The sequence below is a fragment of the Cynocephalus volans genome, chromosome 4 (genome assembly GCF_027409185.1).
Source record: "Cynocephalus volans isolate mCynVol1 chromosome 4, mCynVol1.pri, whole genome shotgun sequence".
NCBI classification, from domain to species: domain Eukaryota; kingdom Metazoa; phylum Chordata; class Mammalia; order Dermoptera; family Cynocephalidae; genus Cynocephalus; species Cynocephalus volans.
Window position 1 is genome coordinate 7,380,405 of NC_084463.1, and position 17,320 is coordinate 7,397,724.

The 17,320-nt window shown below is 38.5% G+C and overlaps 1 protein-coding gene across 1 annotated transcript in view; it reads right to left on the reverse strand.

Moving 5' to 3' along the window:
- Positions 1-634: 634 nt before the first annotated feature.
- LOC134375103 (rho GTPase-activating protein 20-like) overlaps positions 635-17,320 on the reverse strand; it is a 103,151-nt gene continuing 86,465 nt past the window's right edge. Inside the window, exons 10-15 of the mRNA XM_063093271.1 lie at positions 12,446-12,624; positions 10,961-11,122; positions 7,659-7,768; positions 4,852-5,041; positions 3,563-3,677; positions 635-2,466 (exon numbers count right to left, since the gene is read on the reverse strand). Of these exons, the coding sequence (XP_062949341.1) occupies positions 635-2,466; positions 3,563-3,677; positions 4,852-5,041; positions 7,659-7,768; positions 10,961-11,122; positions 12,446-12,624 (2,588 nt within the window). The remainder of the gene's footprint in view (positions 2,467-3,562; positions 3,678-4,851; positions 5,042-7,658; positions 7,769-10,960; positions 11,123-12,445; positions 12,625-17,320) is intronic.

Here is a 17,320-nt window from a genome sequence, read left to right on the forward strand (position 1 = left end):
TGGTACCCGGGGCTCTTGAATCACTCCAATTTTCTTCACAGTAGCTGAATCAATGGCCTGTTCCTGGAATGATACTGTGAGGACATGTGACTATAAGATACCACAGAATGGCCACTGGCTTAGATTTGAGGAAAGGGTTTCCATGACTTCCATCATTATCAGACATGCTTTTCTTCTTTTGCTTTGAGTAGTGGCATTTTTCTTGCTTATTAAAAACATTCCATCGAATGTGGATGTTTTCTCTGTGCCCTTCCCCTCTCTCTCCAGTCCCCTATAGTTCATTTATATCCTGGTTTTCTCACGACACTAATCTCACAGACTGTTCATAAGTCATGTTTCCTTTATAGAAGATGCTTTCTCTAGTCCTCTGCTAGTATCTCTATAATCCCATGCTTTAATAAGGAAAATATCTCCCAAACACTTAAGTGATAAAATTTTTTAGCATAAAATTTTTGTCAAGTAGTCTCAATAAAAAGAATTATTTTGTTGCCCTAAGTATTTGCAATAATTATCCTTATGCTACCTATCCCAGATGTCTTGTACAAAGAGGTCATAATAACTATCATCTTTATATTATAAGCCCAGTTCTTATTCTCGTAGATGTCGGATCCTCATTGTGGTTAAATGTCTTTGGTTAAATGTCTGGGCTGGCCATATCCTCCATTCTCTGATAGCTGGCTGAGGCTCTTCCCCAATGCAGAACTGTAGAATAGCCCTGACCTACAGGCTTGACTTCCTTGTGGGACTTCATACACAGTTTGAGTCCGCTGTCTACTAGGCTGAATGGAGAACTGCTGTGTCTCTCTGATTCCTGGGAGGGAGAAGAATTATATGAATGGGTTGTCTGCACAGTACCAAGGTCCACGGCCTTCATGGGCATGTCTTTCTGTCTCTCTTCCAGTGAGTTGGCTTCTGGAACACCAGAAGCATGAGGAGGTGGCTCTGAAAGTCCTTTTAGAGAACCTGTTTTATTTTCCTCTGGCCTGGCTGCCTTTACTTTGTTTTTGAGAGACCAGTTTTTCAAACTGGCTATACCATTTCTCAACCATGTGTTGGGGTGAAGAGTTACAGAACGCATTTGTGAATGCTGCCCTACACTATCCTTTTTCGTATTGACGAGGTGGCTGCTGCCCTGCCCTGATGACAGACCAGGCATTCCAGAAATGAACTTGGAACTGCTAAAGTCAGAAGAGAGCTCTCCTTGTTTTCTTTGAGCCTGAAAATTGCAATCTATTGGAGAGGGAGTTTCAGTGGGTGTAAACACGGAATGTTCAGAAGTCTGAGAAAAAGGACTGTCCTGAGAACTCACTGATGAGCCAGATGGGGAGGTGCCTGGGGAGGATAAGCTGCAACAGCTAGTCTTTGGGCAAAGGCTTAATCTTGGGGGTAAAACCTTCTCAGTGTTTTGGTTTGTGGCACTACTCTTGCCCACCTCAATCCCCATGACCAAACTCTGATTAATAAGCTTTTGCCCCTCCATTTGCAAAGACTTATGCTGTTTGAGATAATCCTCCTCTCCCTGCAAGAGACCAGCTTCACAGCTGGTTTTATGTTGTTTCTTCAAATCAATCCCCCTGAGATAGGTCAGTTTGCAGTGCTGGTTATCTATGATGGGCTCTGAGCAGCGCCGGTGTATCCTGGACCTCTTGAGGGTATCTGTTGTGTGTGGCAGGGAGTATCTCGATGTATCTTCATCAAAGGGCTGGTTCCTCGAATGATCTTGTGAGGACATATGACTATATGATGCCACAGAAATGGACACTGACTTGGACTTAGGGAAAAGTTTCCCATGATTTCCTTCAGTACCAGACAAGTTTTTCTTCTTCATGTTTTGATTGGTGGCATTTCTCTCACAGACATCAGTGCTTGTGACTGAACTCTGTTTAAAACATGTCTTATCCCCTTCCTGGAGAGGTTGATTCTGCTTCAGATAATCCTCATCTTTTTGAGAGAGAATTGCTTCATAGCTGGACTTGCGCAGCTTTTTCTGATAAACCTCCTCGAGAGAGGAAAGCTTAGAATCTAGACAGTCAGTGCTGGGCTCCGAGCAGTGCCGGTGTCGCCTCAGGGTTTTTGGAGCATCTGTTGCATCTGAAGACAGGTAGCTGGGTGTGCACATGTCAGATGGGGCCCTGGCATGCTCCTGCAGTGGGAGGGCCTCTCTGTACATCACTGCAATTGTCATCTGCTTGGATTCAAGAGGCTGTTTCATTTGAATGTCTCCATCTTTAGACTGGTCTAAGTCAAAGTCACTCAGGGTTAAAAGGCCTTCCGCCTCAGGCTGGTCAAGACCTTCCACCTCCAGCTGGTCAAGGTCATAGTCACTAAGGGTTAAGACAGAGTCCATGCTTCTGCTACTCTGGTTAAGTTTCTTTGCCAAGTCACTACAGGGAGTGTCCACATCCCCATTTACTTCATTTTCCAAGCTGTCATAGGAAGAGTCACTTGGTTGGAAGCAAGAGATATCTGTCAAAAAAAAAAAAACATGATTAACATATTTACTTACCATAAATATAGCCCAAGCTTCATTAAACACAAACTATGGTGCTTAGTTTAATTATCTTTTCACATAGAGTGTTCAAATCTCTACTCTCAGGAAAGAAAGATTCTGTCACAATCTTCTCAATTGTTAGTGCAGAATAAAAATAAACTGCTGGGGTATACTGTACTAAATTTATCTCAGTTCCTGACAAAATGTTCCTTTAGTTTTTCTCAAAACAATAAAATGTCATAAGACCATGCAAGGATTAAAAAAAGAAAAAACCCAAACCAAAACAACAGCATAAGGGAATTAATACTAGGTATACCCAGATTCCAAATAAGACTGCCTTCTAACATGGATTGTTGGTGTTTATACATAATTAACTGTAGTCTTGGGGAAACCATTTACTAACCCTATTAGTTCCTCTTTTACAAAGTTCTTCAATATCCATTACCTTATTTAATCTTTACAATAATCATAAAGTTAGATTTTATTGTTATCCACATTTTACAGATGAAGATACTGATGTTCAGTGGCATAGAATAATTGGCCAAGGATGACATAACTGGCAGTAGAGGAATTCTGGAAGGTTGTATGTCTTTGAATTCAGCACTTCCCCAGAAAATGATGCTAGTTTTCAAACTGTTTCATAGCACACTAGAATCCTGAGGTGTCTCAGGGACCAGTAAGAGGAAGGAGAGAAAGGAAAACAAGAACAAAAAACAGGTCTGCCTCTACTGCCTTTGGGCCTTCTACCCTAGTTTTAACAACAGCAATTCTATTATATATATTAGGATTCTTCATAAAGTTTTACTGAAAAAAAAAAAAAGCTTCAAACTATAATGCCACAGCACACTGCCATTAAACATTTCTTGAAGGCTGGGACCTCATCTTACATATTTCTTAACCCCACCACACTGCTAATATACTCTGAAGGAACAGAGGCCCTGGATGCCACTAACCCAGGTCAGAGGCCTCTTTCACCTCAGCTGCTGTGGGCTTCTGGACAACCACTGTCCCAGCATCTTCACAGACAAAATCTCTCTTTCTCACAAAAACCAACCCAATTGTTCACAATACCTGAGGCATTCTCTCTAGTGTCACAACTCACTGAAGTCTCTCCTAAGAGGGAAGAAATTTCTTCACCAAATATCCTACAGCAATTTTCAATCAGAAACTGTACAAGCAGGGAAACCTGTAAAAAAGGGAGAATGAACTGCTACTTTTCATATAACATTTTTATAAATCACATTTTATGTGAATCTTGATTTTAACAAAAAATACTAAAGTATCCTGAGAAATTTATATGCTTTAAAAGTATACAAAACAGTTTCCCCTAAAAAGTACTTTCAAGAGAAGTTTGGCCATAGAACTTAATTTTAATCAGTGGCCTAAAATTATTTATGTCCTTGGCTTAATGCTAACATTTTATACCAATAGCTCTGTTTGTAATATTAGGATAATTTCAAGTATTCTTTATAGGGTGTTTGGGATGAAGAAATATACTTTGTTATGAAAATTTGTAAAGTATCATTACAAGATAAAGACTTATGAAAAGTACTTCTTGTGTAAAGGACAGCTTGTCCTAAGCTTGGGAAGAGGGCTCCTCTGTGGGTATATTATAAAGGACAGAGACAGCTAGAAAGAACATTTGTATTTTTCCTGATTAGTGTCTACCCATGCACTTGTCTGACTATCTTATCCACTGTTGCCTTCCATAAGCTTCCTAACTGAAAGTGCTTGTGGGGGTAAGAGTTTACTAGGGGGCTTTGTGCATCCATTGAGATGTACTGGAACCTTTCTGTAGTTTCTTACCCCAGTAGCTGAGGCCAAGGGGCAGGAGGAATGTTGGGAGCAAAGAAAACTAATATCTCCAAACCCTTTATTAACTGCCAGGCACTGCAGGAGTGTGATTTCAAGTAACTACAGTATTATCACCACCTCTATTTTTCAGATGAGGAAATAGTGGCTCAGTATAACTGACTTTGCCAAAGACTGTACATCTAGTAAATGGTGGGGCTGAGAATTAAACCTTGGCTTGTCTAACTCCAAAGTCCTTGTTTGTTTGTTTTTTTGTTAATAATCATATCAACTGCTTTATTATCACTTTATGGTTTAAGTCAGTCATAGAGTTTAGCCTCCTTAAAGGGAAAAGAGAAGAAACCCAAGTGCAATCTCTTTTCTGCTTAACAATCACCTTCCTATAGCCTATTAGGATAAGATAAAACACTTCATAATCAGTAAACTCAGTTTATAAGGAGGTGTACTTAAGTTAATTAAGAAACTGTCTTTCAGAATTAATGCTCTGAATTTTAGTTTCAAAATGGGGACTCAGTCTCCCAGGGCATAAAAATGAGAAACTTCTTTACCTTTTTTGTAAATTCATTTTCTACTTCTGGGCTGGAGGAAAAAGGAGGCCAAAGGATGCTTGGAGCAATACACACAGCTAAATTATATGCAGTCATCTGGTTAGACGAGGACTGTTGTTCGATGTTGTGTAATACCCCAAAAAGATACCTTAGGAGAACAACATTTGCTCTCGGAAGCTGGTCTAATAGCCTAAAGACAGAAAAATGTGCTGTTTAAATATTTTATTAAAAAACTTGTAAAGATGGGCAACCCTAACTTTCCATGAGGAACTGTGCAAGTCAAGGGGGAGAATCGGGAACAGAGTTCAGATATGCAAGAATTTCAGTTAACGTGGTACCATACAGAGTGAGGACCACCTATACAGAAAGAGAAAATTTTAAAAAGCACTGGGGATTTTTTTTTCACTACCTTCACAACCAAAGAAAATGTAAAAGAATGCAAAAAAATGTCCCATAAAAAAGTGCTGCCTGAAATATTTCCCTAAAACTAGTACAATGTGTTTTAGCTTAGGCAAATCCTATAACATTTCAGGATATTCTCAACCAAAACCCACAAAAAGTTTTCTGATATAGTTTAACAGTGATTAAATTTAAAGTGCATCTAGCTGCTTTTGTGGTAGCCATGGTTATTGTGATGGCTGTGATGGGCCACCCACATGGAGGTAATGTTTTTGGCATGCTTCTTGGCACTCGTGGTGTGCCTGGTTGTGAGGAGTGTCTGGTCCCTGGCTCCATACCTTGGGTCCCCAGGTGGGCCCCAAGGACCTGGAGTGGTGCCTGGTTGTGGGAGTGCTCTGGTCCCTGGCTCCATGCTTCAGGTCACCGGGTGGGCCCTGAGGCACTGACACAGTATGTCTGGTCGTGGGTCGGTTTCTGGTCCCCTTCTCCATGCCTTGGGTCCCCAGGCAGGCTCTGAGGTGCTGGCACAGTGTGCCTGGTTGTGGGAGGGGAGTCCAGTCCCCACTCCATGCCTCATGTCCCGTCCCCTGACAGACACCAAGGCTCTGGCGGTATGCCTGGGCTGGAACTAATTTTTTGTCCTTTGCTTCCCACTTCCTGTGGGAATTAGTACTTGAGCAGTGTGGTTGAGCTAAATTGCTGCTCTGTTGCTGTTTCCCTAGGGAAGGCTTTTTTTGCAACTCAGGGTTTAATGGTTGACCTTATAGGTACTTCCAGCTCCACAGAGACCTGGTGCACCAGGGTCGTGTAGAAACTCTGATCTAGGCCTGAGTTTTTCCATCAAACTGCACCCATACAATTCTGCATTCTGGACCAGTCTACTCTGAGTGGTCCTGTGCTGACTGGGGGTCAGATCAGCTGTCCTTGCTGTGTCCCAGTGTTCTATCAGTGGGCCTGTCTCCCCCACTGCCCATGCTCCAAACAGTTCCCATGGGATGGGGCCTGCACTGGTCCCTTGCGATGACTCATTGTCCTCTGAATGGCTCCCCTTTTTCAGCTGTTCTGGCTCCTCCTGTGTGGCTCCATGGGAACCCTATTAGTGGTCTTGCTCCCCTGGGGCCCACCAAGGCCCTCTTCTTCCTCCCTGCTGCCTCCAAGTAACTCCATCTGAAGGGCACAGCTGCAGCTTCTGCTGGCTCCTGCTCCATGCACTCAGCAGTTCCAGCCTTAAAGTGGCCACAGCACGAAATGCTCAGAGCAGTTTTTTCTTTCTGTCATCATGGTTTCTCCCACCTTCATGAACTCCGTAGGTCTCTCCTTCTCTTCCAATGAGCTCCAGCAGCCTCAGCTTGGCAGATGTTACATTTTTACAGTTGTAAATTTGTTGATATGTGCAATAGAGGGATGTGGCAGACCATCTTTTCTGCCACCTTGACCAGAACTTGATATGGGTTTTTTAAATGATCATTCACAAAAATGTTTTTTACTACCATTCAGAAAACAGATAAGCTGATATTCATGACTACTGCTTTTTTCAATAAGAATCTGCAACCTTGGGGGAATGAGGTAATTTGACTCCTGTTGCAAAAACAGCACAGAGGTCTTTCTTCAGTACAATGGACTGACAATGAGTATATTTTGTTAGATAAGTTATGAAGAACTTTGAAACAGACCAAAAGATTACTGGGTGTATTCAATGGCAAATAAGTCATCTAGCAAATGCTTCTGGGTTATCTGTTTCTATGGGGGCTCTGAGACTTTGAGCTATTTTACAGCTCCATACATTATAGATAACTGATAGCAGTGTACCTAATACTTGTCTACAGACTTGAAAATTCTGTTTGATGGAGAGACAACTGATTGATCTGCACCCATGTTTGAAAGTTGCTCAAGAAAAAACTGTACTAAACAAGCACACACAAAGAAATTATGTTGGGATTCTCGGGTTTTCTCCTAGTATCTTTTACAGCACAGATTACACTGCATTGTAATTCACAATTTATCTACTTTACTCTATCAGACTGCAGGCTGTGAGTTCCTTGAAGGGAGAAAATAGATCATTTTCTCTGTATCACTTCGGTTGCTGAAGACAATAAGGAGTCAACTGGTTAGTTAGATATTTACCAAAATTAAGACCATAAACTATAGATTGGGCCTACATATTAGTTAGTAAAGAAATGTGTATCATTTCCTACCAGATTCAGATATACAGAAGGTATACAATGTTCAAATATTCCATTTTAATAAGACGAGGGAAAGAAACAATAACAATGACAGAAGTCAGCATAAATCTATTTTCAAACTGGTCCCTGGGACTATGACTTTGATAATTGTCTTTATTTTAATAGACAAGCTTATAAAAGCTTTTAAGAAGTATTTTTGAGACATGACCAAATTAGAATAATTACCTTTGAATTGTATTTATTTTCTCTTCATTGTTTCCTTGATCCATTACACAGACCCAGTGATCATAGAGATTTGATGAAAAAATGCTTCCAGGAATATTTCGCAGAAATTCCTTACATAGATGGAAAAACAAACATTTTAAATCATTATTCTCATGCCAAATATGTATTGGAGAAATAAGAAAGAAAACATCTTGTTGAAAGTTCTGTGAAGTCCTCCCTTCTTCGTACTACACAGAGCTCTGTGCCCGCTCTCCACTGACTTCTGCACATGGAAACGTGTGCTTTTATTTTTTTCTAACGAAAACCGTTCGGATAACCAAAGTCTGGATGATGGTGAGAAAGATAAAGGACAACCTATTTGGGCCAAAATCTCCTGTTTTATGTATTTTAAGCAAATTAGTACTTTAAGGGACTGGCAGTAAACAATCTTAAATCCTTTTTTTCTCCTTTCCCTTAAATAGCTAGTCCAAGGAAATGCACCAAAATATCTGTGAGATTCATAATCTGGTAATCATTCATTTGCTCATTCTATATATATTTATTCAACACTCTATATGTATTTATACATATATGTCAGGCACTGTTTGAGGTGCAAGGAATAGAGAAGTGAATAAAACCAAGTCCATGCTAAATAGTATGTCCATGGTACAATATCCTTTCTTAGCGATCCCATTCTGCTGAGACCACTGGCAGGGCTAAGTGTGGTGAAACTAGATGATGACACAAACAGGATAGGACCAAGGGCATTTGCTGTTTGGATTTTTGTTTATCAAAAGCTTAAAAATAAAATATATTTGGTCTTGGTCCAAGAGTTCATTCTAGGCCAATCTTCTCTGTTGCTTTCGGTATGGCAACAAGAAGGCCAAGCTTGCAGTCTCATCTCCCATCAGCAAACTTTAGTCAGAGAAAACTCAATTCTTTGTCAATGCCAAGCACAGCCCCAGCCATAGTGGAAGTCATGACTGAACTGCTGCTATGTGTCAAATGGGAAAATACTAACGGGGGGCAAGGGAAGGCTAATCAACTGTAACTGAGATTCTAAGATAATTTTCAGGACATCCTTGTAGTCACTCTCTTAACATATTTTTTTTAGAGTGGTTAACAAGAAGAAGGATGGATTAATTCAAAGTTTTCCACTGTTCTATTGTATCTTGCAGTAGAAATATACCTGGATACTTGTGGTTCAGATATATTGTCACAAAACTTACCTTTCTGGGTAAAGCAATGGAACTTTCATAATTCCAAACTAATTTTAGCTGCTGCACCCACTTTAAAAGTCAGTTATAAGAGGCAAAGTTTTTTATTTTAAAATGGGTTGCTGACAATAGCTCTCTTTTTAAATCTCAATGGAAAACATACTTATGATCTGCCTTGAAGAAAAACATCATTAAATCTTAAACTTACACTTAAAAGATAATAACTCATAATATCTCAATGAACTCTCCCACAGCTGGAATAACAAGTTACAAAATAGAGCCACCATCACAGCTGAGAAGGATGTGCGAGCTGGTTCTGAATTACAATCACCAACTCACAGAAACCACAGCCCAGACCATCAGCATAGCTCTCCAATTCATTTGAGATGAAATTCTGCCAGATTAAATATGAAATTTTCCTTAAAGGTCTGAGAGATCAAAGCTATAGTGTCTCAAGCAATTTTTGTCCAATTATAGTTTGAGAAGATGAATTTATACTATACCACTTTAAAACAGTCTTAAAAATGAGAAACAAAAGTTCAAAAACTTTTGGCAAAATTGATCTCCTTTCAGGAAAGCACTTGGAAGAAATGAGACTAAAACACAGTTACATAATGATAAACCTTCAATTATTTGGAACCTATTTAACCAGACTCTTCAATCATTTGGATAATTTTTTGTCTTTTGCTTATTTTTGGAAAAATAATATTTCTGCAATCTAAAACATAAACGAACTCTTCTAGAATCATGCTTCTTTGTAATAGCATCAAGAATTTAGCAAAAAATTTTAAGAAGAATGGTGTTGTGAAGAACAGCACAGTAAGGAAATTCTTCTAAAACATTGGTTTTACCTTCCTAAATTAAGAGCTGGGAGAGAACCTAATTATATGAAAAAGAAAAACTCATATGCATTTACTCGTATATCCTTGGCATATATATCTAGCTAAGCATACCACAGATATCCTTATTGTATTTCAGGACTGAAGAGTCATCACAAACTCTGTACAAAACAGATTAGATGACCCTAGTTAAAACTCTCCAGTTCTCTTGAGTGATAATTTATTGCAAACATCCACAGCAGGGTTTGTTTAAGAGCAGACATGGCCCATTTACCCCCAAACACCTAGTGTTCATGAAGTTATGCAGTAAAATTCTGTAAGCAGCTGGCCACTCAACTGGAGTAGGGGGTATGTAAAAGTCTTCTTTGCAATATTTTCCGTCATTTCGTTTTTATGTTTCAGGCCTTGGGATGCAGGCTGGGGGCCTTGTCTCTACCTGTGGCTCCAGTATACCCCAACCCTTTGGGAAATGGGGCCTCCTTCTGCAGGTCTGCAGAAACTACTACTGGGGTCAAAAGCTCTGCTTAAAGCTGGTTTTGACTCTAGGTTTTCCAAAAATGTACGACATTTCCAAGAATGTGAGGGAAGAAAACGTTTTAGAACTCTGTCAGCCATGGGTAGATGTGACTTAGTAACCATGGGTAAAGGGTAAGAACAATAGAGAATGTCAAATGTAGTAAAAGTGAAAGAAGGCCCAGATGTTGTAGCCATTCTTACTCCACTTCCAAAGTAAAAGGCATTAGGGGACAAAGGAAGGAATATTTGTGGGCATGATGATTACGGAAATGAATGCAATTTTCAGTGGTCTCAATAGTTTTTTGTTTCAGTTGTAAGGCAAATGCTTGTTTATTGCATGGTAAGCTGTAACTATTTTTGAAAATTTAACCTTCATTAGGAAGGTAGTGAGATAGTGAAAAAATCATCATAAGCAGGATGTTCATTTTGGTAAACATGCTGTGTAAGTTTTGAGTATTTTAATTTTTAATTACAACTTTTTCTTTTTGCATGGGGTGGCAGAACTGAAGAAGAGATTGGTGTGAGGTAAAAAAAAATTTTTAAAGTATATCTGACATGTCATATCATTGGCAGTGGCTTTTAAAGTCCAATATTGACTTTTTGAAATGTTTTTAACCTTTTTTAGATTCTAAATCTACTTTGGTTCTTTCCAGATAGAAATAATGTTCATAATGAAACAAAACAAAACATAAAATGTTTAACTTCCTCCAGAGCTACACCACGGGGTGGATAAAGGGAGAACTTTTCCTACCTTTAAAACAGATGCTATCACAAAAATACATTCACAGTCTAGGTGTACTTCAACTCCAGAATTCAATTTCTCTTTTAGCTCTCTGCAGGATTTCAGATTAGCTGATAGCCTGAAGATTCCTTTTGATAGGGGTCCTTTTTGATTAAGAAAGTAAAGCATATCCTATGGGGAAGCAAAGGAAACAAAACAAAAAAGCACTTCACACATACATGCAAGGGAATATGTACTTCGGCTGCTAGAGGCCAGATTAAAAGCACTGAAGGATCGGAGCTGGATGGACAGCTAGAAGGATTAAAGTCAATCTTTTAGAGAGTAGCATGGTGGTTACCAGTGGCTGGGGATGATGGCGGGGGAGTTAGGGAGCTGTTCATCAAAGGATACAAAATTTCAGTTAGATAAGAGAAATAAATTTAGGTGATCTATGGTATAACATGGTGATGACAGTTAATAACAATGTATTGAATTCGTGAAAATTGCTAGGAGAGTAGATTTCAAGTGTTTACTCACTTTGCTTTCTATTTGTATGACCTCTGCATGCAGTGTAGGAAGAGAATGGGTTTTGGAGACAAGAAATCCATGGCATTTAAAATCTAGTTATGCCACTTATTTACTGTGCATCCCTGGGTAAAGTTCAGAGGCTTTTTAAAAAAATTTAGTAAAGGGCCGAGCCCATGGCGCACTTGGTAGAGTGCTGCGCTGGCAGCGTGGTGACGCTCCCGCCGCGGGTTCGGATCCTCTATAGGACTGACCGGTGCACTCACTGGCTGAGTGCCGGTCACGAAAAAACGAAAAAAAAAAATTTAGTAAAGAAGGAATGATGACAATAATAACTACCCCCTATATTTGCTGTGACAGATAAGCTGTGAAGGGGCTAGACTAGTGTCTGGCATTTATAGATGCACAATACAGCATAAAATGCCATACATCTAGTATAGTGTTTGCAGGATACTGGATACTCAATAAAAATGTTGGTTAACAGTGATTGTTTAATATATCAACACAAACTCAGTGGCTTTCAACTGACCCATTCTATACACAAAAGATAACTAAATGCCAGAGAATGTATCTTTATTCTTAAACACTTGAAATACAAATAAAGCAGTTTTAAAAACTTTAAAAAATATAAGATTAAGTAGTCTCTTTTGCTGAAGTGGCAAAAAAAAAGTTTCAGAACAATATGGATTTTAAGAAGGATTTGTGAGAGATAGAATATGGATTGTCTATCTACAAAGCAAATTCTAATTTACCTGAGCAGGCTTATATGGCTCTTTCTTGAAACCAATAGTCTAGATTATCTCTTATGTCTTCCTTATGATTCTGCAATAGCTAAGTCAGATTTTAATTCTTTTAAGTAATGATAATAGAGATTCTTAGCTAAAGCCAGGGATGTCTATAATCTTTCCATCTGGGGACAGGTTTACTTTCCAGAGTTCCCCATTCCTAAAATTCCTTTCCTATTAATTTACAGGCCAAAATGAGACTTACCAAGACAGGTTTGGGCAGATTATCATTCTCACAAATATTTGGCAGAGAAACTCCAAACAGCTGTCCTGGCACAGGAGATGTTGGAGATATGGGCAAGTTGTGCTGGTGAGTGCTAGAACCTTGCCAAAAGGCCCAGTTTAAGATAGATCTTCTCCTTTTAAATGTCTTCTGATTTGAATCTAAGGCAGAATTGAGAGTATTAGAAAAACTAGTTTAGTTTACTTAACTTTATTTCTATAATTTCCATTTCACTGTATGTTCATTAGTATGGCTCAGAAAAAAAATGCTTATAGATGTCATTTGTTATTGACAATTCAACCTCTGAAATTTCATTATATTCTGTAAATTAAGGAAAAATCAACTAAGGAAGAATCAAATGTTTGGTTCTTCTTCTATCCATTTTTGAGACACCACTGGTATGTTTACTCGAGTTTTGGCACTAAATTTCAAAGGGGAAAGAATGGCTTCCCTATTGAACTATTACAACTTAAAGCAAAAAGTGTTTTTCATACTAACATATACATTTTCCCATTTTAAAGATGAGACAGGGCATCCAGAAATTTGAAGACTGAATTATACTACAATTAAATTATGAGAAAAAGCAAGCAAGGAGGAGGGAAACAGGAAGATGGAGGAGAAAGAGGAAGAAGAGGAGGAAGAGGAGAAAGAGGAGAAGAGTTGTTGTCTCTATTAACATGTCCTATGGAAACAAAGAATGCTTTATTGCCTGATGTCCCACTCTACTAACACCAGATACAGGAAGCCAATGTCCTTCATTTTTTCCCTTTCTTTACAACTGCAAAGACTTTCATGTATCTTTTCAGTTCCTGACTTTAAGACGTATGCTTAAGGCAGGGTGGATGGGTGCAAACATAACTGAGACTTGCCCTTGCTATGGTGACATTTATAATCTAATAGGGAACAAGACTGGTGGTGGGGTGGGAGAGGGGAAAAGCAAGTGTATTAAGAAATAAAACATCACAAGGGAGGAACAATGGACCAAAGGTATTCAGAAGAAAGTAAAGCACATTGGTCCAGTACGAGGGAGAGGAGTGATCCTAGAGGTGTTTGCATTTGATTTGGATGCTTTTTTGGCAGTTGGCCGGTATGGGGATCCGAACCCTTGACCTTGGTGTTTATAACATCGTGATCTAATGAACTGAGCCAACTGGCCAGCAAGATTTGGATTTTGAATGAATAAGACTTCAACAGACCGCATCCAACATAATGCCTTGTACCTCATAAGTACTCAATTGTTACTGAACAATGATTTAAACTGAGGAGAAATTTAAGTGGAAAAAAACAACATATACCAAGTAGGCAGAAGTAAAGAGGGTCAATAGTGAGTTATGATTTTGATACCACAGTGCTGAAATTTTTGTCATCTGTGTCTAATTTTAACATGAAAGTTAGTTTGCAAACGATCTGATACATAAAAATGTTCCATTTTTAAAAGTTTCACTTCTAAAAGTGGCTGGCTCCTTCTCCCCCTCTCCTTTCCCCCAACACAAACACACAAACACACACACACACACACACACACACACACCAACAAATATAAACTCTTCACAAGTGAATGTAAATAAACCTACCTGTAGTCACTAAAGATTGATCAAAAGAAGGTAGATACTGAAAGAAAAGTTTGACCATTCAAAGAAGGGAATGGCATGGCACTGAATGTTTCCCATTCTTATAGCTTTTATCATGAAGACAGGCCCAGGGTGGAAGGGTAACTAAAATTTGGAGAGGAACTGGAACTCTTACTGGCTTGGAGAAATAGAGAACAAAGATAAAGGTACCCACAGCATCTGGAAAGTGAGAGGGAATCACAGAAAGGACAAAACCTGACAGTGGAAGCCCCAAATATTGTACATTCAGTTCTGCGCAAATTGCTGGCTAACCCCTAAAGCATGCATTCCTGGGGCAGATTCAAAACACCTTGCAATTAAGGCTAACAGAACCAAGATATGAGAGGCCACAATACCCAGATAGCACTCACTCATGGTTTGACTCCATTCTCTCTTAGCATCGTCAAATACAAACATTAAAGAAGTCTTTTATCTCATTTGGATATAATGTATCTTAGTATTTTATTTTCTCAGAATAACCTACTTAAACCAAATATTAAAAAAGCCAAGTTGTGAGAGGAAAGCAAATAAGCAACATTTTACCAGATGGCCTTACGACCATCATCCACACTTCACTCCCTTAGGATAGAGTAAGCATGTCGTCAATGTACACACACAGTCAGGTGGGCAAAGCTCTTTGGCTCTAAAGCCAGGAGCTTAGTTAGACTCTTGGTTCAGACACTTATTTAGGAGATTTACTTAACTTCTTCCCTTAACTTTAAAATGCAAAGGATAACCTATCCCTCAAAGGCTTACTGAAAGGATCATGCAAGATAATGTACGGAAAGTATTACTTTGCCCAGGGCATGGGTCAAAAGAATCTTGATTAACGCTGCCAAGAGACCAATCTACTCCTCAAAAACAAGACCTCCTCTCTGTACTTACTCTCCATTTGGTTTAACAGCCTTCTGGAGGTATGTAGACATGAAAGAATACCACTACTCTGTTAAGAATTTTCTTCCTGCTTTGACATTCCCAACCTACACCATTTTAGAAAACAGAAAATGAAATGAAACCCTTTCTGAAATCCAGAAAGGGGTTCCTGTATGTAGAGCAATGTCAATCTGGGCAAATGTTTGTTTAGTATGTACCATAATATATATGCTGAGTAGCTATACTCAGTCTGGTTTGCTCACATTTAACCTGGTTTTATTATTTCTATAACTATGATATTTACTTGATTTTTTAGCTTTCACATTTCTTAAGAAGAATGCTCTATCACAAGTTATAAACTCAGTTATTCTATGAATGTAGACAGAGGTTTAAATGGAAATTGAGGTTTTTACTTTATCATAAATACTTTCAGCTGTAGCCATGCTTTTTATGTTCAGAATTCAATGTGAGAGTTCAGGTTCCCTCTGGGACTGAGAGAAAAAAAAATTCATTAAAATTTACTTTCATGCAGAGCCTTTAATGTATAGCTTTTATTTTCTAAATGTCAAAAGCTGATGAAAAAAACATGCTACAATAAAAAAAGATTATGTAAATGTAAAGCAAACTAATTTCAGGTAAATCTAGCTTTCCTAAATAACCCTGGCAAGATTCAGGCTAGTGTTTTTGCATGCTTAAATTAGAAAACTGAATATTAAAAATTACAATCCTTAAAACTTTGTGCATATAGAACAATAAGCACAATAGTAAAAGCTTTAATTTGAAATTCTATTCTGGCCACATACCTACAGAAATTAAGAATACCTTTATTTTTGTTTTTTTCCAGAGTGGGAAATACATATGAGAGAACTTGGAATGACAGGGCACACAGGTAAAAGAAACATGTCCCATATTTTACTATCCACTATAAAAGTTCAGATTAATTCCAGTTTAGTCCTGCATCTGAAGCAGATATGGAAGGTAATAAGCCTGCTGTGGGCTCATACAAATGGGAGTTCCATTCACAATAGAACCCCAAAAGTTGCTTCAGACCACACTCAGAAAGATCCCAGCTTAATTAACTCTTCCACTTCATTTAAGTTTTTCCAGTAGATGTGACTAAGCCATTCAATCTTTCATTTAACTTCTGCTCTGTTATGTACACTGGACTAAGTCCTTGGATGAGTTCTCAGGCCTTAGAGAAGCTCATAGTCTAAAGAGACATGTAGATATGTAAACAAATAATCACAACATAATTTTTTATATTACACTAGAGATATGTATACAGAGTTCTGGAGACACAGAGAAAGGGGTAGCTAAAGATTCAAAGAAACAAAGATTTCCTAGAAGTGACATTTGAGTTGGGTCTTGAGGTCAGATCTTTGAATGTCTATATTCTGCATCCTGAATTAACACTAGAGCTATCTCACTGTGGACCAAGCACCCCAAGGATGAGTTGGAGTGACTCAAGTCTCAGAGGTGGAGTTCTGAGAGACCTATTGCTATTCTGTTTCCAGTGTAAGACTATTTAGTAGGAAGTCTTCTCCACAATGAAGCAGAAATTTGAAAAACAGATTGAAGATGACTGTGCAACCTAAAGCTATGCTGGTTAACAGGGATATTTCCTTTGAGCTAACTAGAGAAAACCTCTCTCAGAAATGGATGTATGAAGCTTTGTCTAATTGTGGCTTATTTTATTCCGGTGGTTTAAAATCACAATATGAATTGTTCTCAGCCAATATTTAAATAGAAATTATCTTCCTCTTTTGTCTCCTTGCTAACCTTAGAAACAAGATATAAATTTCCACATAAGATCATGCAAAATATCTACTTCCTGGGGCTAAGCAATTTAAAAATTTAAGAGTTCTGTGGATTTTAAATATACAGGCCACAAACAGAGTGTGATGAACTCTGAGTATAACAAGTGGCACTTGGTAAATAAAGCCAAATTCTATATGTATATAATATGTGCTGAAAAAGAAGTATTAGCTCATTTTTCCCTATTAGTAGTCAGGTTAATTGTTGGTATGTATGTGAAGAAAGGCAGGGAAAGAGAGTGAAGAGAGTCTTGTTCTTAAACTCATTTCTTCCTATGAGGTCTCCTTTTTAATTCTGACTTATGTTAGGGATGAGTTGGGGGCACAGAAGGTGGGAAGGAAGGAAACAGAAATATGGACTTTAAAGTACATTAAATTTTGATAATCATAGGGTCATATATTCTACATCACAATGAGGCTATGGAAGTACTGAAAACATTTTCCAGAGTGGCATGTTGCCTTCAAAATAAAAAAAAAAATCAAGAGTATTAATAAAAGCTGTGAGGATGTTAACAGTAAGACAAACAATAACTATGTAAAACTGTCTCCATTTCATGAAG